We start from the raw sequence: 24,174 nt of genomic DNA on the forward strand, positions 1-24,174 counted from the left end.
CAACGTGTGATGCTCAGTTGCTGACGTGGGTGGAAAGTCTGCAGCGATAGAAACGCTTCACAATGGCGAGGCGTGTTATCTAACAGCTTCCAACTGCTGCCTGTCTTCCCAAATCTCACTCTTTTTGTTTTTCTTCTTCATGCCACCACCAACTGTCCCGCCAGCAGCGCTCAGCGGAAGGCGCGAGCGCTGTACGCGTGCAAGGCCGAGCACGACTCGGAACTCTCCTTCATCGCTGGAACCGTCTTCGAGAACGGTGAGTGCGGCGGCGAGAGAGAGGAGGCGGTTTGAAGTCCGCGCTGTCAGCAGACGCCGGTTTAATCGCCAGGGCCGGTTCAGCGGCGCCCCAGCATTCCTGCCCGACGGGTTCTGCACACAGAGGGAAATTACAGCTCGATAATGACTTTACGTAACGAGCCAATGGGAACCGAAGCCTTCATTTGGGTCAGCGGCTGCCTGTAATTCATTGCGGGCCGCGCAGCTATGAGGAAACGCTTTGAGGACCACATTGTTACGTGGTTCTCAGCTAATGACAACTAAAATTCATCAAGTCAGACTTTTCTGGATTGTTCTCGCTGACGATTCGTCCGAAGAGCCATTGTTACGTTTGTATTATTCATAACCTCGCTGCTCAAGACGGATGACATTTATTATGTCGTTTTTTTTTTGCGGTGTTATGTAAGCGTAATAAACAGTGGTGTATTTTTTTTATGGAGGACCCTTCAAAGGAAGTGATTTCTTTCCCCCCGAGACCCACTGTTGTTTATAGCACAGCTCCCTCATACTTAACAGACCTCGGAGAGCATCCGGGCTCCTCGCCGCCTTTCGCTGTCTCTGCTCGTTCCGGGCATCTTGAGGGACAAACAGACTCCAGGTTCATTTAGAAAAGTCCACTTAGTTGGGTTCTTTTGGATCTCGGTGCTGCTTTTAAAATGACCACGAGGCCTTGACATTACCATGAGGCCGACTGCAATAATCGGGTCGGCCTCTCTGGTCTTTCACAAGTGGGCACAGGCACATGCTGTCTGACACAGACACGGTGTTCCTATGATGGTAATCCTCGTGAATGAGGTTCCAGTCTTACCAAAAATCATCCATTGGACCATATTTTAGATCAAAATAAATCTAATTACACGTCTTTTTTCAGAATGTAAAATGTACTCTTCTAAAAGATGTCAAAAATATATACAGGGTGGGCCATTTAAATGGATAAAACGGGAATGGTTGGTGATATTAACGTCCTGTTTGTGGCACATTAGTATATGTGAGGGGGCAAACTTTTCAAGATGGGTGGTGACCATAGTGGCCATTTTGAAGTCGGCCATTGGATCCAACTTTTGTTTTTTCAATAGGAAGAGGGTCATGTGACACATCAAATTTATTGGTTATTTCACAAGAAAAATAATGGTGTGCTTGGTTTTAACGTAACTTTATTCTTTCATGAGTTGTTTACAAGTTTCTGACCACTTATAAAATGTGTTCAATGTCACCAACCATTCCCATTTTATTAAGGTGTATCCATATAAATGGCCCACCCTGTATATTAAATGTGTCCAAGTTCTATAGGCTGTCAGCATGTTGGCTGCTTGAAAGTGAGAATTGTCTTGTGAAATTCCACAAGGCTTAATCCTAGGCCCATCCATAATTTCATATTTAGGCCTGTTGTAAATAGTTGCTGTTGGAATAAAACTATATACACGTAATACCATGACCTAGAAAACCTTTTTGAGTCTGGGATTCATAGCCTGGTCTTTGTTCCACTTGTCTAGCCATTCCGAATTTCACTTTCCTCCTGCTTTTTCCTCTTAGTCCATCCTTCGAGGGAGCCAGGCTGGCTGGAGGGAACCCTGGATGGCCGAACAGGTTTGATCCCGGAGAACTATGTGGAGTTTCTGTAGCCGCTGCTCGGCAGAAGATATGGGGACGCACTGTGCCGAGCCAGTTAGGGTTGGGCATATTCAAATATTTTACTACTTGTTGTTGGAACAGCATTTAAATTTTTTGACGGCTTAAAAACTTTCAGTTACAACTTTATTCATCATGTTATTGGGCAAAGGCAAGAACATGTTTATCACTGAAACATGTGGAATCTGTGAAGACTCATTTCATGCAGAAGGATAAATAATAAAATATTTACGCCCATTTCTAGCACCAGCACTGGCTGGAGAACGTTCAGTGCAGGGCGCATGTGTGAGTGGTACTTTGCTAACTTTAGATTATGGTTTTACTGTTCCATTTTTGACTCTTTTTCTAAATGGCCCATTATTTTAAGGGGAGAAAAAAAAATCTTGGGACCAAATCTTCTCCTCCGGTGTTTTTTTTAAATGTCTGACTCATAGCAGGGAACATGGGCACAGTGGCCGCCTCTCAGAGGGTGCTGTTCGACACTGTGGGCACTGCCAAGCTTTGGCAAGCTGGGGAATTGCTGGGCAAGGCAGAACATGCCCGCTTCCTTCTCCACTTCTTCAGGTGCCTCTGTATCTGTGAGTGTGGGATCCAGGACTATTAAGTGAAAATGTGTTTGTGAGACCACAAAAACAGGCAGATGAGAATTTTCCACTGTAAAATTTTAGGGAAATTGTTCATGAATATTTAGTCTGTTTTCTTTTTTTTATATATAAACCAGAATATAAAAAGGAGAATGTGTAAAAAAATAATATTTTTTAATGTGAATCATTTTTCTTTGGTTTTGCCAAAGAAATGGCTTTTATTTATGATCTTCTCTTTGATGAGATTTTCCCTTTTTCCCTTGGATTTTATTAACTCTGTATATAAGTGACATTTGATAAGGTATCAATTTTGATGTATAAAATTCACATTTTTATTGTAGGATACTAACTTAATTGTGTTTTAAAAGGAAAACATATCTGTTGGTTCTTCACCTTCTTTCCAGTTTTGCGCCTTAATGCTCCTGAATCAAATCAATAAACACCTTTGCTGGGATGATTGGTATACAGCCCTTTTTTTTTCATTCATTTGGTATTATAAGCACATGCAGCAATAGTGGCACTGTAGACTATCAAAATATTCGAACATTTTCTGACCTATTCAGTTTATATTCTGTTCATTTCGTTTTGTGCTTTATTGGGCGCATCAGATTTGTTCTCTGAGCAGCGTCTGAGTAGGACTGAAGGAGAGTAAAGTGACCTGGAATAACCCGGTGGGGCTGCTTCACGGCCCCTTTCCCCACTACACAAGCTCACCGACACGCAAATGCAACTTTAGTTCAACATTTAATCAAATAGGTGAAAAGACGGACAGACTACAGAGGGCCTTGTGATACAGAGGTAATACAAAACTATTTTAAAACAGACACTGGATATTCTTTACAGTGGATTACATGTACATAGCTACAAAAGAAATGACTAAAATAACAAAAAGAAAAGAAAAAGAAACAGACTTTACATAAAAAGCTATATAGCAGTGAAATATAGTTTGCCCTTAATAGATAACATTTGCATTTTTTATATTTGTATTTATTTATTTTACAAAATAGACTTTCTGATAGGTAGTGCAAACGCTCTGGTAGATTTTTCACAAATATCTTTTTTTTTTTTTTTTTTAACCTTTTCTCCTTTATGTTTATTTTTCTTCGTGACTGATTAAATCTTCACAGCAACATACAAGAGACCAAAGCCTATACCTTTAAAAAAAAAAAAAAAAGAGTTTAAAAAATGGTAAGTAGTATAATAACTGTTAATGTTAATAAATCTGCTAGAATAATTAGCTTCTTTTTTTCCCTCTCCGCTTTGGTCACACTGTTGCACTATACAAAACAAACTTCAGCCCCCAACCACAGTGCTTGCTTGAAAAAAAATCACTCCTATTCATTTAAAACAAGATTTTTTTTTTTTTACGTCAGACAATAGGTTAACACTTTTTAAAAGTACATCTGAAATACAGCTATGTTTGTCAAAACACAAACAAAAAATAATAAAGAATAAAACTTTTAACAATAAAATTATTCATATCAAAGGGGAACAATTTACCTTTCAAATTAGTGAAGGTGTACAAGATTTTCTTTAAACATGTTTACAACGTCGTATGTTCTCAATATACATCTGACTTCTATGGTTCTCCAACTCCCTTTAACAAGGCCTAAAGCAAGAGAAACAAACCAAAAAAAACTCGTCCTTGTAAAAATAATCTTTCATAAAATATACTGTATAATATTAAACACTCCTTGCTGCTATTGTGGGATATGTTGGTATATGAAGCCCGTAATGTGTGGAGAATCTACTGTACACGCGAAGCTCTGTACACATAAGAAAGTGCAACTTTCTGAAATGGCGGGAGGCGGCCTGGCCAGCACCTGCGCTACGGACTGATGGACTGAAGCACCGGCTCGGGAACGTGAAACAGCCCTTCCTCGTGAAGCTCCCACAGGCCATCGGGTTCATCAACTGAAAAGGGTGGAGGGGACTGTCGACCTCTGCCATTAGCTGGTGTGGACTCACTGTGCACAACGGAAATGCACAGGGCGAAAGCAGACGGACGTCCTTTTGAAGCGTGAAATTATGCTGGTCGATACAGGGGGATCCGGGGACCTGCAAACACGACAGTGATGCCACTGGAGCAAAAAAAACACCCAACAACAACAGCGATACATTCTTTCATCATGTACACATGAACCCTGAAGGAGAGCATTTCCAAAGCGCAAAACACACAAACATCGTATAAACGGGCATTTCAAAAGTAGGTCTTCTGACAGGGATTTGGCACCATGTGAATCTGTGACTGGACAACAAACGGGTGGGTGGACGTGAGCGTGCACACACACACACACACACACGCACATGAAAACAAAAGCTCACCCTCTTCCTGAAGTAGTGTGTGGATGCATGTGCACTTGCGGCAGCTAATCCCGCTTTCCTGTACAAACATTCTCTTCCTGGGATGAGGAATGCAGTAAAGCTACATGGGTGCGGGTTCCCCAGCGCAGAAAAAAGTGCCTTGTATGCGACCTGATGTAACTGGACGGTTGAATTACATAACTAGTGGCTTTTATCCTGTTGTTTTTTTTTTTTATTTGATTTTCTTTACACACACACACACACACACACACACTCTCATTTCAGAATCTCAAATGTCTGATATGAAAGCAAACTCATTCCTATCCCTTTCTCAGATTAGGGCTGGGCAATATAATATATAAATATATATTGGTAAATATTATTATCAGACTCCATATTCTCATTTTTAAATATAGTAAATAAATCCAACACAGCTTAATTAAGATAGGAAATAGAGATGTATCACTTTTGTAATTTAGAAATGAAATATATCGTTTGGTGGATATATTAATATATCCAACTTTGGAGCATACTGCCGGGCCCAAACTCAGGTGTCAGGTTTTGTTGACCTGGTCACCACATCCATAAGTCATGGTGCTTCTAAATCCCGTTTTTAAAACCCATGGTGAAGCTGTAATGTTTTTACTCAGAGGCACAAAGACCACAGCAGGTTTGATGAAAGAGAGAGAGAAGCTAAGGTAGCCCTGCAGGATCAACAGATCGTTCGTCCGCTCAGCTGCCGTCACCAAAACTCTCATTGTCCGTCTGTCCACCCTTCTCTCCGGGCAGACGGACAAGCACAAACCCTCCGCTTTCGAAAGAAAATGGCTGAAGCTGAAAAAAGGCACACTGTCCCTTTTACCGATAGACTGTAAACATTTCAGCACTGTACACGCGTTAAATCTGTACAAACACCAATAGAAAAGATCCCTGTTTTGATTCTTTAAAGTGAAAATTAAAAAAAAAACTACATTCCTCTTTCTTTAACTGGACTGTGTGAGGGTGTATGACGTGCATTAGCAGACATTTGTCCTTCCGGGAACACGGCAGTGGCTGCACCCTTTCCTCATTGATGGCGGGGCCGGTTGGGTGTTGATGGGCAGGGCGGGGCATTATGGAGTTAGTGTGTGTGTCTGTGTGTGTGTTGTGTTTGTGTCTAGAAGATGTGGGCTTGACTGGGAGAGTAGTAAGGCATAGCTGTTGTGATCTAAGGCAGTCACTTCTGATGGAACAGGAGGGGCTTGACGCTCCCGTCTTTGAATTTTGGTAACTGGTTACTGATGATCTCCGCCAGCATCTCGGGGAACTCCACACTCAGGGTCTTATTTACAAACGTGTAGAAGCAGAAGTTTAGCAGGCCTTCCACCATCTGAGGAGACAAACACACACACACACACACACACACACAAGCTGCCATTAAAACAGTATCGATCAGACCAGACCAGATCATAGTCTCATCAGCAAAACCATATAATCTCTAAAGGAAGTGTCAGCCAACACGACATTGTGATATAAAGTGTAATATACTGTATACGGTACTGTTGTTGTGTGTATACTATAATAATGTGGTAAAAAATAGGGACAGTGGTGGCCTAGCGGTTAATGAAGTCGCCCCGTAATCAGAAGGTTGCCGGTTCGAATCCCAATCCACCAAGGTGCCTCTGAGCAAACGCACCGTCCCCACACACTGCTCCCCGGGCACCTGTCATGGCTGCCCACTGCTCACCAAGGGTGATGGTTAAAAGCAGAGGACACATTTCATTGTGTCACCGTGTGCTGTGCTGCAGTTTTTCACAATGACAATCACTTTCACAAATAATAATGTACTACAGAAGTGTACCATAATAATGTAATACAGTAGTGAACTATAAAAATGTTCTATAGTGGTGAAAAAAAATGTACTATAATAATGTGATAGAGTAATCTACTATAGTAGTGAACTATAATAATGTACTACAGTAATGTACTATAGTAAAAAACTATAATCATTCCTATTACAATGCAGTGTTGTCAGAAAGCATGGAAGGTAAAATTGATTGCTGTGGCTTTTACTGCTGCAGTCAGATTTGAGAAATCAGTTGAACCTCTGGGCAGAACAGCAGACAAACACAGCTACAGCTGAACTTGAACTTTGCACCTTGTGTAGAATTGGATTTACCTCTTGCATGGTGTCCAGTAGCTTGGTCAGCTGATAGAAACGTTGCCAGTTCTGGCTGGAGTTCTCCTCCCGCTTCACGATAGCTTTGCCCAGTTCCTTAATGTAGGACATGCGAATCTCATCAAACACCGCCTGACTCTTCAGCCCTTCCTTTGGTACTGTACACACACAAACAGAACAGGAAAACAAATAATTATCGTCACATTTTACAGCAAAAGTCCAGCGGGGCAGCAGTAGCCTGATCACGCTCACGCTCAAAGCCACATGGAATGTGGCCTGACGTGGCCTGACGTCATGGGAATATGCAGGCGACCTCAGTGGTGCCTAGTGGGTAAAAAAAGTGCTGCAGGTTGGCCAATGGCCACTCACAGCAGCCCACTGTTCTGTACACTACGAAGACATTCAAATTAAATTCTCAATTTAAAGTGAAGCGATTGTCGCAAAATGTGTCCTCTGCTCTTAACCCATCACCCTTGGTGAGCAGTGGGCAGCCATGACAGGTGCCCGGGGAGCAGTGTGTGGGAACGGTGCCTTGCTCAGTGGCACTTCAGTTTGGTATTTGAACCGGCAACCTTCCCAGTACGGGTCTGTTTCCTTACATGCTTGGCCACCACCGCCAAATTGCAACCATAGGGAACATGCAGGACGGTCCAAAAAACGTCCAACGTAATCAACTTGTTGCGATAATTTTCATACATAAAAAAAAAAATAAATAAAAAGTAAAAATCCATCACGGACCATGTTTTCAATCTCAGCTTGATTGACAGGCTGAGACGTGCTCAGAAGGGCCATGAGCAAAAGGCACTTGAAACGTCAATCCGTTTCCTACACGCCGAATCCACCCTGATCTCGGCACAATGAGCTGACATTCAGCAGAGCCCTTTGCAAGTGTCAATCATCTATATAACAGAATGGCTTCATATCTGGCTCATGCCTCTCGTCCTCAAGTCTCAAGTTTCTTGTGGTTTTCTTGTGGGTTTTTTTTTTTTTTTTTTTTTGCCGTAGGGAAACTGTCCTCTTCAACATGAACCAAGCCCAATTCTGTGCCTCGAAACCGCGTCACTTTGCCACGGAAGCTGAGCCGCGGCGCTTGTTTTTGTGCTGCAACCGTCTACCTGGGCTTCTGGGAGTCTCGGGACGAGCTGTGCAGGCTTCCTACCGCGCCCGCTGAAAAGTGATGACTCATGCTGCTCAGCTTCCTTTCACTAGCAGCCCGAGAAACACTGTACGCCACTGACACGCTCCATGCATTATTAATGTCCTTCATGATCATTATGGAGCTGAGCGTGCATCAGTGAATTAGATATATTAGTTCAAAGTCTTTTGTTAATGACAGTAAACCTTACAAGAACACAGAACACGTCACAAGGTTTTTTTTATCCCGTGCAGGGTGGATGTTTATCCATATTTTGCTTAAGAACAATTGTGTTTTACTGTTGCCAGATTTACAATGGATGCTCCATTAACTATGCACTGGACCAGTAATGGAATAATGCATTCAATTCTGCATGCGTGTGGTCTTTTACATAAAGCGCTGTGCAAATGTCTCGGCAAGACAGTAAAAGCTCGGTTCACAGAGGACATGTTTTTTCCGGCGGCCCAAAAAGCAATCAAAGCCCATCTGAGTGCGTGCCTGGCTCTAAAAAAATAGTCATTCAGAGTAATTTGAAGGGCAATTAACCGTTTTCAAGCAAACTCAAATTCAGAAATGTAACAATAAATGGCCATTTCATGCTGCCCTGCTGGGGCGTAATGGCACACCGAGCCTGGAGGCTTTTTTTCCTTCTCATTGAGCATTTGTATGTAAATGCATCATTAAAAGGCTGCAGTTAGCGTCTGCTCTTGCCTTACCTGTGCTGAGCAGCAGCAGGACCTTCATGCAGAGATACTCCTCATAAGACAACTGCAGCCTCACAAACTCACTGGAGATGTTCATCATCTGCAGACACTGGTCATTCATGTAGGGCAGGTTCATCCTCTCCCTGAGACACACACACACACACAAAAAAAATAGTTTTACGTTCCTTTTTCTAAAACCAATTTCTTCAGTTCTGGGTTGTAAAGGGGGTGGAGCTTGATCCTGCCATCTACGGTCAGAGGCAGGATTAGTCCTTGATTATTGCACAATAGTTATTACATAACAAGTGTTTGTTAAGCTCTTATTCCATGTATAGTGATCATTTTTGTGTTAATGAATTGTTTTATATGGTGCTGTGTTGCTTTGTGCTTAAGCACTAAGTAAAGAACAAACCCATTACTGTTTATCTATTGCGTTCTTTTTTTTTTTTTTAGGTCTTTGCAGACTGTGAGACGAATGCTCTGATGCCGTGATGAATGAATGGCCTACAGCAGGAAGGTGGAGGAACTCACTCGTTGATGACGAGGTCCGGCGCAAAGCACAGCATGTTGCCACTGCACTGTTGGTACGACCTCCAGCCCAGGCTGAACGACATGAGGAAGAGCCAGGAACACTGCAGCAGGGTCATCTGATCGTCCAAATGCAGGTTCCTGAAGCCTGGCGGAAAGGAACAGCAGGTTTAGAACGGCTCCTACTTAAACCTACTCAGACACAACCATTCAAAAGTCTGGACACTCCTACTCTGCGGCAGTTACGGAGACTAAGATAGGTGAAGGAGGAGAAAGTGAAGTATGTTAGATGAATCTGTTTTTTCGCCCTGTTTTTTTTACCTTCATGGCGGCTTTGTTCACTATTGTCATCATCAAAAGCCGCTTCAGGAGACGCTCAATAGCATGAGTGAACGATAAGAAATTGTTCAGCATAAAACCGTCCCTGATGTCACTTAAGGTGGTCGAGAGAAGCCAAGCGTGTGAAATGCTGCCGTCACAGCAAACTAGTTGCCTTGTTTGCATTTGCATGTTTATTACATAACCTCGCCTGTGTCTTTCACTGGTATCGTATATAAAAACTTTCACTTTTCAGTCTTTTACTCACTTGTGTTTCAGGTTTGTGACATGTCTGTGGGGGCATGTGTGTCTATCTGCTTTGTGCAAATACAGAACTAAGCACTGCCAGCTGCAAAGACTTAATAATGATTATATGCTTTACCTGAGCTTGACAAGCCTCAATTTACCAACAATGAGCCCTAAATTGCCTTCTAATTCGAGCTCCTCCAGATCCCACCGTGTTCAGGGGATTACGTTTGAGTGCGTTGGGATTATTTTCATTCAGCCATGTGATCATAACATTATCTTTTCCCCTCCACCCTGCTCACTGGGTAAACACCAGATTAGTTCATACCAGACGCCTATTCAACGCACTCACCAGGCAGGGACTTGGCCCACTTGACGCAAGAGACCAACTGGCGGCCACCGAGGCGGTTCAGGGTGGTCATCAGGCGTGTGGAGGTGTCGGGGATGGTGCTGTCGTAGCCGGCGTATATCACCTCGGGCTCAATGGCCTTCAGCAGGGACAGCATGGTGGGCATGATCTGTGGCATGGACTTGGGCACCAGGGTACAGGACCTGTCACTGGGCAGCGGGACCTCACTGCTCCCATGTGGACCTTTTAACTTAAACTTTTTGTTCTTCCTCGCTGGAACAGAGAAGAGAGATGCACCCATGATCCTCACAATCTGCATGTTAATTATGCAATCATGTTAAACAGACGGTCATTATAACCCATATTTCGTTATGTGAATATACCAATGCAGTTAATGACAGTTTATGTCATGATGATAATAAATTAGGCTGAATACCACAAATTAAAACAGAACAAGGACAAAGGTACTGATGGAAGGTACTGCAAAGCTAGGACAAAAGAATCTTCATTATTGCAACAACAACATAAAAAAAAGCTTTAGATGTGATTTAAAAACCACAGCAAGTTTCAAATCCTGGGAGTGCATCGCATCATTCTGCCCTATTTACCCAATTTTACTGCGCTGAAGACAAGCATCTGCTCTGCTGCCTACCTGACAGCTGAGTAACTAGCTGGTTAGGAACAGTGCAGGAAGGGATCTCTTTCTGTTGATACCTCTCCCCTGTAGCATTTATTGCTTAAAAAGGTCAACAGAGATGCGAAGACTGCGGGTCTGCAAGGCCTTGTGACCATATATTCATTCATTGTGCGTTTATCTAATACGACGAGACAAAAGCCACTTTATTTTCTATCAAGGTTGTCTCCACCGCGTGCTGCCAGTCAGGTTGAAAGCTGAAATCAAACGCAAAGCCCGTCTTTTGGCTTCCTTTTAATTTCCTCCATAAGCGTTTCCATGGGAACTAAGAGCTTTTCTGGTAGAACCCCAGATTTATTTTTCTGCGGATGCATGAACGTCATTGTGTTGACACCCCCCCGAAGTAAAGGTTTCATTGGTTATAGTGAAGAGAGAAAATTGCCGCACTGGGTTGAAATGACCTCAAATGATGTCTGAGCCTGCGCAAATAATCTGGAAAAAAAATTTAATTCGAATAAGATAATAACTCTGGGAGCACCGACGTTCTGCTATAGTGAATAATTCCACTAGAAACATGGTTTCTGTTTTTTTATACTTGACCTTTATATGAATTAAAACTATCATCAATAATTTTGTGTTCTCATGGATCAGTGAATTGAAAATGATTTGAGAAGAAGAAGTTCAGGCACACTGGTGTGCTTGACCCGCATTATGTGTTTTTTTTTTTTTACCTTCTAGGTTCATGCCAGCTTGCAGACACTTCCGGAAGCGGCAGGCTGGACAGTTCTTCCTCCGGATCTTGTCGATGATGCAGTCGTTTCGCCCCGCGCACAGATAGTTGTGTTGCCCTGAGAAGCAGACAGATTAATTAGTCTACACCTTCAGTGGCAAATTTACACCGGGGCTCATCTGTCACCACACACTCAGCTTCTGTGAATGTGTGAAGCACCTCCAACGCAGCCATAAATACAGATGACCTGGAATCATACAGTCACTGTCGCACCGGTGAGTCAGCGGATTTACGTACACACACTTCATTCTATACATTCTGAAACACATATATTTTGCATTTTTCAAGGGGAAACAAATATGCAGTTTTCTCACAAAATAGTATAATATGGGAGTAGTGATTTGTTATAATCCCATATTAGCATAATCTGACAAAATTATGCAAAGATGTAACAGTAAAACAGCAATGAAATTTGCAGCATCTTTGTTGTGCACATTCTTGGCTGTAATTTAGCAACAGGCACCGATAGCTTCAAATTGGAACTGGTTCTATAGAAGGCGCATCTGGATCAGTTTTGTTATCATTGCTGATCAAATAATGGAGCAAAACTGCAGAATGTGAGAATATTCACAGCAGCAGCTGTGTGTTTTTACACCAAAACCAGAGCCGGAGGCTTATTTTCCAAAGCAAAACCAACATTGCAAATACGCTTTTCCTGTGAGTGGGGGAAAAATATTAGTAACATCTCTTCAGATGGAGATGGAAACCACCAGAAACTGCGATCTGCTCAGTTGGGGTGCTGTGGTGTAACAGAAACTTGCTACCCACATGCTCTGCATGTACAGAAAGACGGCACCAGACGTCCATGTTGCAAGACCTGAATCAGCAGGAAATGCTGAGAAACTCAGCTTTTACTGTAAATCAGTGCACCGGCTGCAACATGTAGGTCCTTGACATTTCAGGTCAGACTGCTACTAAATATAAACGCTTTTATGCAATGTACAGTATACCAAATGCAATTTCATTATGTAGGGTTTGTTCTTAAAGAGCGACTTTAATTGTAATATGCCAATTTTGTTGCTCATTAACAGATATAGGGAATTTAGCATATGCCACAAGCATATACAGTGGATATGAAAAAAAGGACCACAATAACCCAGCTTTCATGTAACCATGCTATCCTTCCTGCCTGTCAGCCACTTTGAGCAGATTTGAAGAGTTTTTGTGTAAAAAAGGAATGCTCAACATACACATCCACTCTGACACACATAGCCTATGCAGGAAGTGATATATAATTACTATTTATATAAAACTATTTTTATAGTTCATTGTTGTCATGGTTGTATTTTATAGTTTATAGTTGTCAACCATATTCCTCCTGCTGGGAACAACTCAGTACTTATATTCAACACACAGACGCACACATCGTGTACCACAAGGAACCAGAGGTATCACAGCATGGCTGTGAATTGCATATATGTGTATGCATATAAAAAAGAAACACCCCAGTTCATATGCATTTGTGAAAAAGCAGCTCAAATTCAGGAGCACTAGCTATGGCATTTTTCTTTAATATTGCATCCATTTGGCACATTACACTAATAATCATAATAAAGCCGATCTGTGCATTTAAAACTGGTTTTGTTCCGTAGGAAGAAAGCTGCCTTGTTGTTCTGTACAGTGGCCCAGTCTGCACTGACTCAGCTGACGAGCTGCCCACTAGGAATTTTCCCAAGAATCCTATAAACCACTCCAGCTATGGTGACTGCTGCAAGTGTTTCTGCATGCAGCCTCGTGTGTGTATGCTATATTGTGTGTACATATTATATGGTGTCTAAAACACAGTATACATTTTCAGCACAAGATCATGTAAGGTCAAGTAATGATAGCAGAAAGCATATTAATTGAATAATCTGAATTTCAAGGCCTGATTACTGGTCATGAACAAAGGTGGCATTTAAACCCATAACCAACAGCAAGCCACAAAACAGTGAGGAAAATGTGTATTTGCACAGAAATGAATTTAAAACAGTAATCACAGAGTTTTCGGTCATTTCATGTACTTTAGAAGCGACGGCTGCTCCTCTAAATGCAGACTGTGCTATTGTACTCAAAGATTAATTAAATATTTTCATTTACAGCAATCGGTCGGCCCAAACTGACACAGACAACCATAGAAGTTGGAAGTTTGTGATTAGTGTAGAGAGAATCAGTCCAAGAAACAGAACCACAGTAGAGGAATCTACCTTTGCAGAAAATCAAAATGGCAAAATGCATGCATGTGACAGCAAAGGAAACGTGTGTTATTGCATGTGTTTGTGTATGCGTGTGTCTGTAAGGAAGAAAGGCAGCAGACTTATTTGAGGGACAATGAAAGCTGCAGTGCTGTTGAAGGTAACGGCTTATTTACCGTCTGAGTTTTGCCGAGCTCTCCATCCTTCACCAAAGCCAGAACAACCGCAGAAATGGGGGAGAAGAGAGACAAAAATAACAGATAAAGGTCTTGCGGCTGAAACACAGCGCACACACTCAGTTACCACTAAAGCAAAGGAGTAACACACAGCAAATACAGTAAGACACGACGCCTACACCCCACTTCTATCTGTTATTTTTGTGCATCAGGCTTTTCAAGACTTCTTTTATTCATTATGAGCACAGTCAAGTTATTCAGATTTATACTATATCTATTAGTATATTATATATTTTACATATGTATATTCTGTATATTATATATGTATAGTATATTGGATATTACATTTATAAACGGGGTGACCGGTTTATTTTGTACGGTCTGTCTGCTAGTTACACTACACTTGCACTGTCTTGTTCCATAAACTGTGACACATAAAAATTGCAACACTCCTGCCACCCTGCCGCCACCAAGTCTTGATTTCTCACGTGTTTCCCCCAGGCATGCATTTAGTAGCCAAAACAGTGTATTATCTTAACACAAAGGAGGATATTGAGATGATCACTGTAATGCGATACATTTCCATGCAATAAAAAAAAAGACAATATCAAGATCAATAGAACACTTGAAACCAAAAATTATATCACCATTCTGTTATTTTACATGTTGTAAATCGACCGTAGAACCTTCGAATGACGCTGTGAAAGGGCGAATATTTTTTTTAGCAGCCCTCGAGACTCTGGGACCACCAGTAATGATAATTCATCATTCGTGGTCTGTACTGTTCACCGGTAGACAGATAATAGAGAGATACCAAGTGCAGTCTTTCAGTGTGGAGTAATACATACATGCAATTTTGGTTACAATAATGACAAAAATATGGCATTAGGAATACTGGCCATATTCATTTGGTTTTTTTATCTCAAGTTGACTACGTGCTACTTTGAGACTTGTATTTCTGCATTTTTCTTCAGAGAATGTTGCAACAGCATTACTGTTGCAAAGATTCAGGCATCTGAGCATGGCCCGGACAGAGCAAGGAAAAAATGAACTTTGTGAAGAAAAAAAAAAAAGGTCTGATATGGCAGAGCATGTCTGATACAAAATATTTCAAAAAGTTGAGCCAGAACGACCCTACTGTAAGTCCCAGGATGCCCCTGAACCAAGCAAAATGTCAAGTCAGAACTAACTGTGGAACCATGACATTTGTTCAGTGACGGGGCACATTTAGTTCTGTCTGTTGGATTAATCCATCTGTACTGTGTAATTGCATATAGTCAGAAATCACAGGACGATTTTGGAAAATATGGGGATAACTTCATTACAAATGTGTCTCTACATGACTAACCACACTGCAAAAGAAACTCCTGCTCATTAAAGGTTAGAGAATGATCTTATCCTCTTGGCTGGAACTCCATTAAGGTGCAAAATCTGTAGAATAGTGAGCCGATCTCGGGTTTTCTTCTGTTCCATCGTCAATTATGCCTATCCTGCAATTTCTACCATCCTGCCCTTTCTCACATCAAGGATCGTTGGCACAATATGACAACAGATTTCTGACAATAGAAAAACTAACACCAAGAAGTACCCTTCTACTACCCATCAATCACTACCAAACTCCTTCCCTCAATCCAAACAACAAACACTGTAACTGGCCTCTAGAACAGAAGCTGTGCTTGAAAAAATCAATCCCAAGGCCCTTCCTCTCACTCATTATCTGCTCAAGGTTTCATCCTCTCAGCTGGGAATGTTCTCTTTGCTACCGTTGCTCCGAGCTTGGTCTTTGGAGGTTGTTTTCAGTTCAAGATTAAACTGAACCAAATATGGAGTTCAACTCACTTTCTCACAGCATTAATAAAAGCTATGCGCTGATTAATAACAAGCGCTGTGCAGCTTAGTTCCCATTACAGACTGAGGTCATGCATCTTGTTTATTAGATGTCATAGACGTCTTACAACCATCGATTAGTTGAACAACACAATCCCCCAAGGTTACTCAGTTAACAATATACTGAATAGAGTGACAGCCCTGAACTCACTGCTGGAAGCTGGCAGATAAATCGAGTCTCGCTTCATGTGTCTGTAGCGATAATGATTTAAAAGGGACCAGTTTTTCTGGATTCCCAAATGCAAATAATGGCCCCATCCAGCATCACCGGCCCAGGGCGTATTACCTTCCACGGCTCGCTTGAAGAAGACCTTGCAGCTGCCGCAGGTGAGAACGCCGTAGTGGCAGCCCGAGGCCTCGTCTGAACACACCAGGCAGACCTTCTGGCCGCTCCCTTTGGCCGAGCCGGTCCCACTGGAGCTGCTGCCTTCTGGTCTGGAAGAAGCAAACCAACGAAGAATGTTTAGCATTTCACTTGACACAAAAAAAATGTCATGCAGAACACCGAGGTTACAGCGACTCAACTAGAGCAGCTCTGGGGATGCCCTTGACCTGCATCCACTAGCCACTGGCGTGATTAGATAGGGTTTGTGAGAAATGCAGTAAAAGAAAATGCTGACTCATAGTTATAATGAAATTCTCCTTTGCTCTCAGTGGAGACGGGCGCATCTTTTCTCTCTCCCTCCCTTCCCCGTTTCCTTGCCGGCTTCTTCATCTCCTCCTATTGTCTCATACCTTGAAAGACTCCCCCAGCCCTGCTCTCCGAACTGAGGAAATCATGGATTTAATCCGCTGGTCTCTCAATGCGACTGACGCCATCTTTTTGAAGAGAAATCCAGGTGCGAAGGAACCTGAGTGTCATTCTGGAGCGTCATGGACGGATGGAAAAGATGGAGAGTGGTGTGCCTTGCGTCTCTTTACGTGGAGGACATCGAGGATATCTACCTATTCGGAACCATGATAACAGGTCTTGTGCTGATTGGATTAGGCACTGCCCTGGTTTATCGAAGATTGGAAATGATGACAGCCTCTCAAAACCCCACTGGGTTGGCCGAGATGATAGAAGGAGCTCGATCGCAGATTGGACAACATCACCATGACTATTGGATATTCATGGTGATGTTGGATACCATCTCGGAGAAAATTGGATACCATCTCGGAGAAAGTCGTAGCCCTGCACAGAATGTTGGCTGGAGACCAACGCGGACACTGAGCTGGAAATTCGTAGCTTTTCTGCACGGACAACCCAAACAACCCATCCTATCACTTTTTGGCCTCCCCTAATGAGCATTGGCCTCGGCCTTGGCCGTTGCTGATCCAAAACACCCCAGGAGGGTGGGGGACTCTTTCTCCCCCGTCCCAAGGATATCCCCACCCACCAACCCCATAAGCTTCGTACCCCCAGCGAGGACGGGTGGGTCCACTGACCAGCGCCCCCAGTGGCCGCAGGACCAGATGGCTGTTTGTTTATGCTGAACTAGCCCCACCCCCCACTCCCCTCCCTTGTTGCGAGTGACTTTTTATGTTGTGCAGTGGCCATGTGCTTATGTGCTGAGGTGTTTTTTTTTTAGTTCCTACATTGTATTCCCTATTGGATTACAATTTTTTTTTATATTCTCCTCCTCTCTCCCCATGTGATTCCATTTTCTGTTCTTTCCTGACCTGATGGCCAGTTTTTTCGCTGGTACTTGTGACTAGTGACATGGTGTATTTGCAACAGCAAAAAAGGCTTCTCATCATCATCATCATAATGCCCTTCGACCCTTTTGCAACTTCTTGTTTGGCTACCAAAGTCTTGTACCATTAACCGTGAGTTCGCTGTTACTGTTGTTGTCACCATGAGCACCGTGAGCCTACTGCACCATACTCGCTCCTGAAGCTGCTGCTGCTTTTGTAACTAGAAAAAAAGACCCTGTATACTTGCTCTAACACACACACTTCATATGCACTCTGCCCATAGGGAATGAAGGAATCTCCGCACCGGCATTAGGACCAGAGGTGACCCATCCCAGGCTCGTTTTTTCTTAGAAACCACAATGGAGGCCAAGAGGGCAGCACATTCACTTTAGTCTTCTTACTTCCTCTTAGACTGACAGATCTGATGTTCCATCGCCTATATACAACTATATACAACCTATCCTATGTACAACTCTTTAAACGTGCTTGAGTTGACTGAAAAATCAATATCATGTTTATCATTATCAATAAACAGTATAGATCTTATGCATGCATGTTAGTTGCTAAGTATTAATGAACACTTTTATTATAAAGAAAATAAATGAAAATATTATCCTAAATGTTCATGTCTGTCACTATGAGTCATTGTTGGTATGTTACATTCAGGATTTCTTGAGTTTTTTATTATTCAGCCATAAGTATAAATTATTTCCGCTAACCGTAATACAGATGCAGAAGGAAATTAAGAGTGTGTTCACTGTGTGCAGTGATGGTATCAACGTTCAATACCAGCCACACTGACCCACGGCTGTGTGTATGGTGGTGATTATAAATAAGTGCAGGCTGACGGTAGAGCCAACACTGAGCTCAGGGCAATTGTGAAATTGTGTGTGTGTGTGTGTGTGAGTTTGTGTGTGACCTGTAAGGCAGCCAGCAGCGCACTCACTACATGATTGTAATCCAGTGAGCAGTTAGACTGAGACCTTCATGCAAATAATTTTCCACCGCGATCAAAACCAAACAAATCGTGGAGTCATTTGACTCCTTTTAAAATCCAACAGCGGCCCATTGTGAGCAGCGCAGATAACACTGCAGAACCACCCCCCCCTCCAGTCAGCTGAGAGAGCTTCATACACCGCCTCTCCTTCTTCCTTATCGGGCCCATCAGACAGAAAATCTGAATGTGCAGGGCCCGACACACACGCACATTCATCCACGAAAAAGAAAACATTGCACGCTCCGTCCGTATCTTAACGTTCTCCTATAAAAATCATCTGTCAGCAGGGGTGACTGGCAGCTGTGCTGGGCTCATTGGCGGCAGCTGGAGTGTCAATCGATGCATTGCTGTTCTGTTCAGGACCCAGGGATCAGTTCTGGGTATTCTGTAACCCGGGTGGACATGTCAAGAGCTGTCAAGCCGGAACGGGCTTCGACGAAACGCTGCAAATGGTACAGTATTAGAATTGGTGATTACAAATTAAAAGCATGTGAGTGACTGAAAAAAAACATATTTTCTCAATTTACCAGAGCTCTGACCTAGATATGTGAGACCAAGTGTGTGTACACACACTCATCATAAAGGCTTTTCATTACCTACAGACACTGTTCTCAGAAAGAAAATTAAAGATGGATCTACTGGAGCTACTTTGATGAATATGGAATTAAACCAGCTCTTTATTCATTTATAAACTCTTTCTGATGTCTTAGTACCCAGGCTGCTTTGCACAGCGGTGCAGCAACCAGTGAGCTGCCGTTGCTCTTACTCCATGGTCTGAAAACAGCAAAATCTCACATTGAGTCTTTCGAAATTTCTACATGGCAACGTGTGGGTACCAAATCACTGTCGGCAGTGGCTTTGACCACAGTGTGGGAAAACGAATTTGTAGACACATTTATGCCCAAACTTCGTATGGAAAAGTTGTATATATTATCTCATTTCAAAAGTACATTTTGGTAACTACTATACTTGCAGCAGCATTTTATATAAAGCGACCCTCTAGTCCTCTCCTCTAAAGGGTTAATAAAAATTTAGAACCCTGCATAAGATATAGCTTCTTAAGGATGTTGAAAAGTAACTGTATCATGATGCATACATATGTCATGATATGATAATTTTGTCCTAATTTTTACTCAATATACATCCAAATCCCTACAGTGAGCCCATTCAAGTGACTGTTGCTGCACAACATTTTATGCCGCACATTATTTATAATTTTTTTTATCATTTTTTTTGCATGCAGAATTATAGTATTCCATTGGTTTTATACCATCAGTACTGAGCTCGTGGTCTGTGACCTCAGGAGACAATCATCCATAAAACTGAGATCGGTAGAGGTATAAACATTCTCTGTTCTCACGATTCGAGTTGATCACGATTATCAATGACTCGATATTAATGCATCCCGTACATTTTCTGCATTATCACATGATGTTTTCAAATAAAAGAGTTCAGGTCTCGTACTGTGTGCACACTTTGATTTGCTACAACGAGCAGAAAAACAGTCAGCGTTTAGTTCACGCTCACCTTGTAGTGAAAGTGAAGTGATTGTCATTGTGAAACACTGCAGCTAAGCACACGGTGACACAATGAAATGTGTCCTCTGCTTTTAACCATCACCCTTTGTGAGCAGTGGGCAGCCATGGGGAGCAGTGTGTGGGGACGGTTCTTTACTCAGTGGCACATTAGTGGCCCCTTGGCAGTACCAATATATACAGTCGTAAATATATTGGCAGTTCTCCTTTAAATGCACACGTCACTATGCTGTGGGTGGAGTTAGTGGTCTGCCACAGTCATGATGCAGACCGATTCTCCACCAAGCAGAGGAACCGAGCAGACTTGTCCAAGTTCCTGTGGTCCCTTTATTATTTAATTTTGTATTACATAAAAGCAGTAACGTTTGGTACGTGTAATGTCCCCATCCCATGTACAATTGGTTACCGACAATTGGCCGGGCGTGGCGGAACTGAGGTGCGGTAAGCCTAATAAAGAGAGTAATTCTCTTTCTTCCCAGCGGGCCTCCTTCTCTGCATGCTTCACAAGAGTTTCCCCACTACACACTGACCCAAACCCGTTGCAACCTGAAGCCACAAATGCCAGGAAAACGCATGGTTCAGACTTCTGTGGCGTCAGGTGAGTGTGGACTGAACACATTGGGCCCTATGGTTTTTGCAATGCGGAAAACGCAGATGGAACCGCGGAATCCAACAAATAAATTAGAATCAGTCACGCCAAAAAATTCTTGGTCATGCAAACAAATCAGCTGGTTCAAAATGTGATTTTTATGATCATGGTTCCAGTTCATTATGCAAGTGGGCACAACTTTTTTTGAATGCCAGGTCTTCCCAGTGTTTATTTATTTGATATGTTTTTTTTATTTTTATGTTGAGGTCAAACGTGAAGCACTTTTATTTAAGAATTTAGAAAAAAATAAAACAGATTTCATAGGGTCCTAAACACAGACCATTTTTCTGTTAAATCTAAAGCCTCTTTCAGACTGATCATGGCAGCACTGCACTCGTCGTGGGGCTCAGTGTGTGGATTTCTAAACTCCCGGTAAGACAGTAATCTGCCGTTGAGGGTCTCTGGACACCCAGAGACTGTTAAGATCAGCTTCTCCTCAATTCCTGCTTCGTGTGTGTGCTTCGAGGTGGCAGAAAAAAAAAAACACTCGCCCACTTTGATCCTATTGGCGTGAAAATACTTGCGCAGCATGAAACACCTACCCGGAGCAGCACTGTGCTCATCTCAGGCAGCCACAGTCAGTACCTGCACTACTATGTAACGAGACTTTTTTTTATGCCGCCGGAAAATCACCAAGCAACATCATTATAATATAATCGATTATGTTCTGGACTGCATTGATGCAGAATTGTCCACGTCTGCATTGATTACACGATTAATTTCAACACCCCTAGTGATCGGCCACCTTATGTTGAGCAGATACCCTTTTTGGGGTTTTCAAAAAAATCGACCACCGGCCACCGTTGTTGGATGATTTGTTTTAATTATTGCGAGAGCGATACGTTGCAATGCATCACATTGACAGTCACTTCACTTTCACTCTCACTTATTTGTTATATATTGTTATATAATTTATTCATTCATTCAACTCTTTATATAGAATATGGTGTTCTGACTTTTTAAATATTCTAAAATTATTCTTTATTTATTACGAAAATTTCCTGTGTTTTTTTTCCCTCCCCCTGTAGTATCGAAAATAGTACTGAAGTTTGGAATTTCGGTATCGTGACAAGCCTAAGCCCTCTTACCACCAAAACAGGCCAGTCAAGGCAAGGACTACACTAGACATTCTGAGGCATGCTGAGGTATCTGGCACCAGGCCATCAGTAGCAGATCCTTTTAAGTCCTGTAAGCATGGATCAGACTTGATTTTCCATCAGACCCCACAGATGCTCAACTGGATTGAGAGCTGGAGAATTTGGAGGTCAAGTCAAAAGCCTCAAACTCAAAGGCAGGGTGCATTATCCACTTGCATCTAGTGGTGTACTTGGTCAGCAACAACGTTTGGGTAGGTGAAATGTCCACACGAATGCAGGTTTCAAACATTGTCCAACGCATAACACTACTTACTCTGGCTTGCCATGTCTTCCCCAGGTAAGTGATGCACACACACCCACCCATACACATGATATTCTATTAGACCCAGCATGAACTTTTCCTGCAAACTGAGCTACAGTAGCTTTTGTATTGAACCAACCAATTCAGGCCAGCCTGTGATCTCCATGTGCATCAGAGAACCAAGGTCAGCCACTATATTGTCACTGGTTCACTGGTTTTCATTCCACAAACCACTTTTGGTCGGTCCTGACCACAGCACACCGGGAACAGCCAGCAAGAACTGTAGTTTTGCAGATGTTACGAGACAGCTGTCTAGCAATCACAAATCGCTGGTCGCTGTGGAGATAGATTCATACTTTATTTATCCCAAGGGAAATTTTGGTGGCCAGCAGTGACCTTGGTACTTTAGCAGTACTGAGACTACACCTATTCCCGTGGCACATTGATTGCTGCTGTAACAACCACCTTGGGTCAAGTTCAAATGAAATCAGACCCCCTATGCTTTAGCCAGGGCTACTGCAGGGGTCAGTGTTCAGACACAAAAAAGGCAAACAAAGCTAAAAAGTGGAGGAAAAGGTGTAATGAAATTATGATGGAAGATGGCTTTGATGGTCAAGCGGCTCTGACACTTACGGGCTGAAGAGAATAAAAGTTATTTAGCTCAATGTGCTCGAATCTATTTCGGGGATATATTAGAACTATCCCTCCAGCTGTCAAGCCTTTTCTCTCTCTCTCTCTTTCCCTTTCATTCCTCCCACTAACTCATGTGCCGCCGCTCTCTCGTCCCCTCCCCCACCCCGCCGACAGGCGGAGGTTATATAATATTCACATTACGACTGAGGCAGTGCACCCGACACCCAGTCTCAGCCAATGGCGTCTCTCTACACGCATGAAGTACAAATGAGGCCAGGCAGATCACGGGATAATCCATTCGACTGGAGAGAGGCCTGTATACACACACACACACACACACACACACACACATCACTCCATGGCTCCCACAGGAAGCTTTGAATGCAGTGTGTGTTTGTGTATGTATGTGTGTGTAATTGGAGAGGATCGGCCCTTGAGAAAAGTTGCTCATGTGATTTGGTTAGCAACCCAGCACCCCGTGCATGATCTTACACTCAAGTGTCACACCCCAACTCACACCCTAACTTTAGCACAGTGAGGGAGATTAGCCCAGTTTTGGTTTCACTTGCACACACACACACAGACTCACATACAAAAAGTTTATTACTAGACAAGTCTCTTCTGCTTGGGGCGTGAGGGTCTGTGTTTGTTGCTCTTTGGTACTTAATATGGGGTATTAGCTAAACATCCTCTACATGTTTCTCATTACTGACGATTTCCACTGAGGCTGCCAGCACAAGGCACTTCTCTTTCACTAAAGATAAAGAACGCACAAGCCCGAAAAAAGACTCAATATATTGAAATGGTGTCAAGTGCACAAGTGTTATAAATTAGGATCAGAATTTAGTGCTCCAGAGAAATGCTGGAACCCACATGAACAAAAAGTCCGCTGAAAATTAAATCTGTAATCAATTAACAACAATAAACTACATTACATAACTCATTATTGTCTTTATCAATATTTCATACAAGAGCTCTATTTCACAAAAGTCTGGACATGACTGCATGTCTGCTTAATTTACAGACAAATAAATGTTTTAGTTCTAGCCGGTCAATTCTGCACCATGGAGGTGATATATAAATGGTTTACTGGGTGTGTTCAGAACCCACTGAGGGGTGACTGTGGAACTGGTCAGATTCAGTGCACAAGAGAGAAAAGAAATGAGGACATCCTTCATGTACGTCCTACATTAATTATCCTGCATTGACATGAAACACCTCACTTTTTCACTTTTCACTTACTCCCAATTGCCTGTCACCCCTCGATATACAATCAAGTGAGATAAATATGAAATATATATAGCAAATTAAAGTTCTTCATAGAGCAGTGAACAAAATGAATTCTTTATCAGTTAGAGACATTTAGAAATTGAATCCAGCATACTAATTGAGC

General features: G+C 42.5%; 2 protein-coding genes across 11 annotated transcripts in view; one reads left to right on the forward strand and one right to left on the reverse strand.

The window, feature by feature from the left end:
• LOC114791865 (rho GTPase-activating protein 26-like) overlaps window positions 1-2,944 on the forward strand; it is a 47,612-nt gene extending 44,668 nt beyond the window's left edge. For 2 of the 3 annotated variants that reach the window (XM_028982376.1, XM_028982378.1), the window contains 2 exons: window positions 165-256; window positions 1,810-2,944. In XM_028982376.1, the coding sequence (XP_028838209.1) occupies window positions 165-256; window positions 1,810-1,898 (181 nt within the window). In that variant the 3' untranslated portion in view covers window positions 1,899-2,944. The remainder of the gene's footprint in view (window positions 1-164; window positions 257-1,809) is intronic. The other variant, XM_028982377.1, reaches the window with a different exon arrangement.
• Window positions 2,945-3,216: 272 nt separating this feature from the next.
• The window catches only part of LOC114793016 (glucocorticoid receptor-like), a 52,665-nt gene continuing 31,707 nt past the window's right edge, over window positions 3,217-24,174 (reverse strand). For 4 of the 8 annotated variants that reach the window (XM_028984607.1, XM_028984606.1, XM_028984608.1 and 1 more), the window contains 8 exons: window positions 16,179-16,327; window positions 14,006-14,032; window positions 11,597-11,713; window positions 10,235-10,504; window positions 9,322-9,466; window positions 8,803-8,933; window positions 6,952-7,109; window positions 3,217-6,162 (listed from right to left, as the gene is read on the reverse strand). In XM_028984607.1, the coding sequence (XP_028840440.1) occupies window positions 6,010-6,162; window positions 6,952-7,109; window positions 8,803-8,933; window positions 9,322-9,466; window positions 10,235-10,504; window positions 11,597-11,713; window positions 14,006-14,032; window positions 16,179-16,327 (1,150 nt within the window). In that variant the 3' untranslated portion in view covers window positions 3,217-6,009. The remainder of the gene's footprint in view (window positions 6,163-6,951; window positions 7,110-8,802; window positions 8,934-9,321; window positions 9,467-10,234; window positions 10,505-11,596; window positions 11,714-14,005; window positions 14,033-16,178; window positions 16,328-24,174) is intronic. The other 4 variants (XR_003750186.1, XR_003750185.1, XR_003750184.1 and 1 more) reach the window with 4 other exon arrangements.

This window comes from Denticeps clupeoides, chromosome 6 (genome assembly GCF_900700375.1).
Source record: "Denticeps clupeoides chromosome 6, fDenClu1.1, whole genome shotgun sequence".
In the NCBI taxonomy this organism is placed as follows: domain Eukaryota; kingdom Metazoa; phylum Chordata; class Actinopteri; order Clupeiformes; family Denticipitidae; genus Denticeps; species Denticeps clupeoides.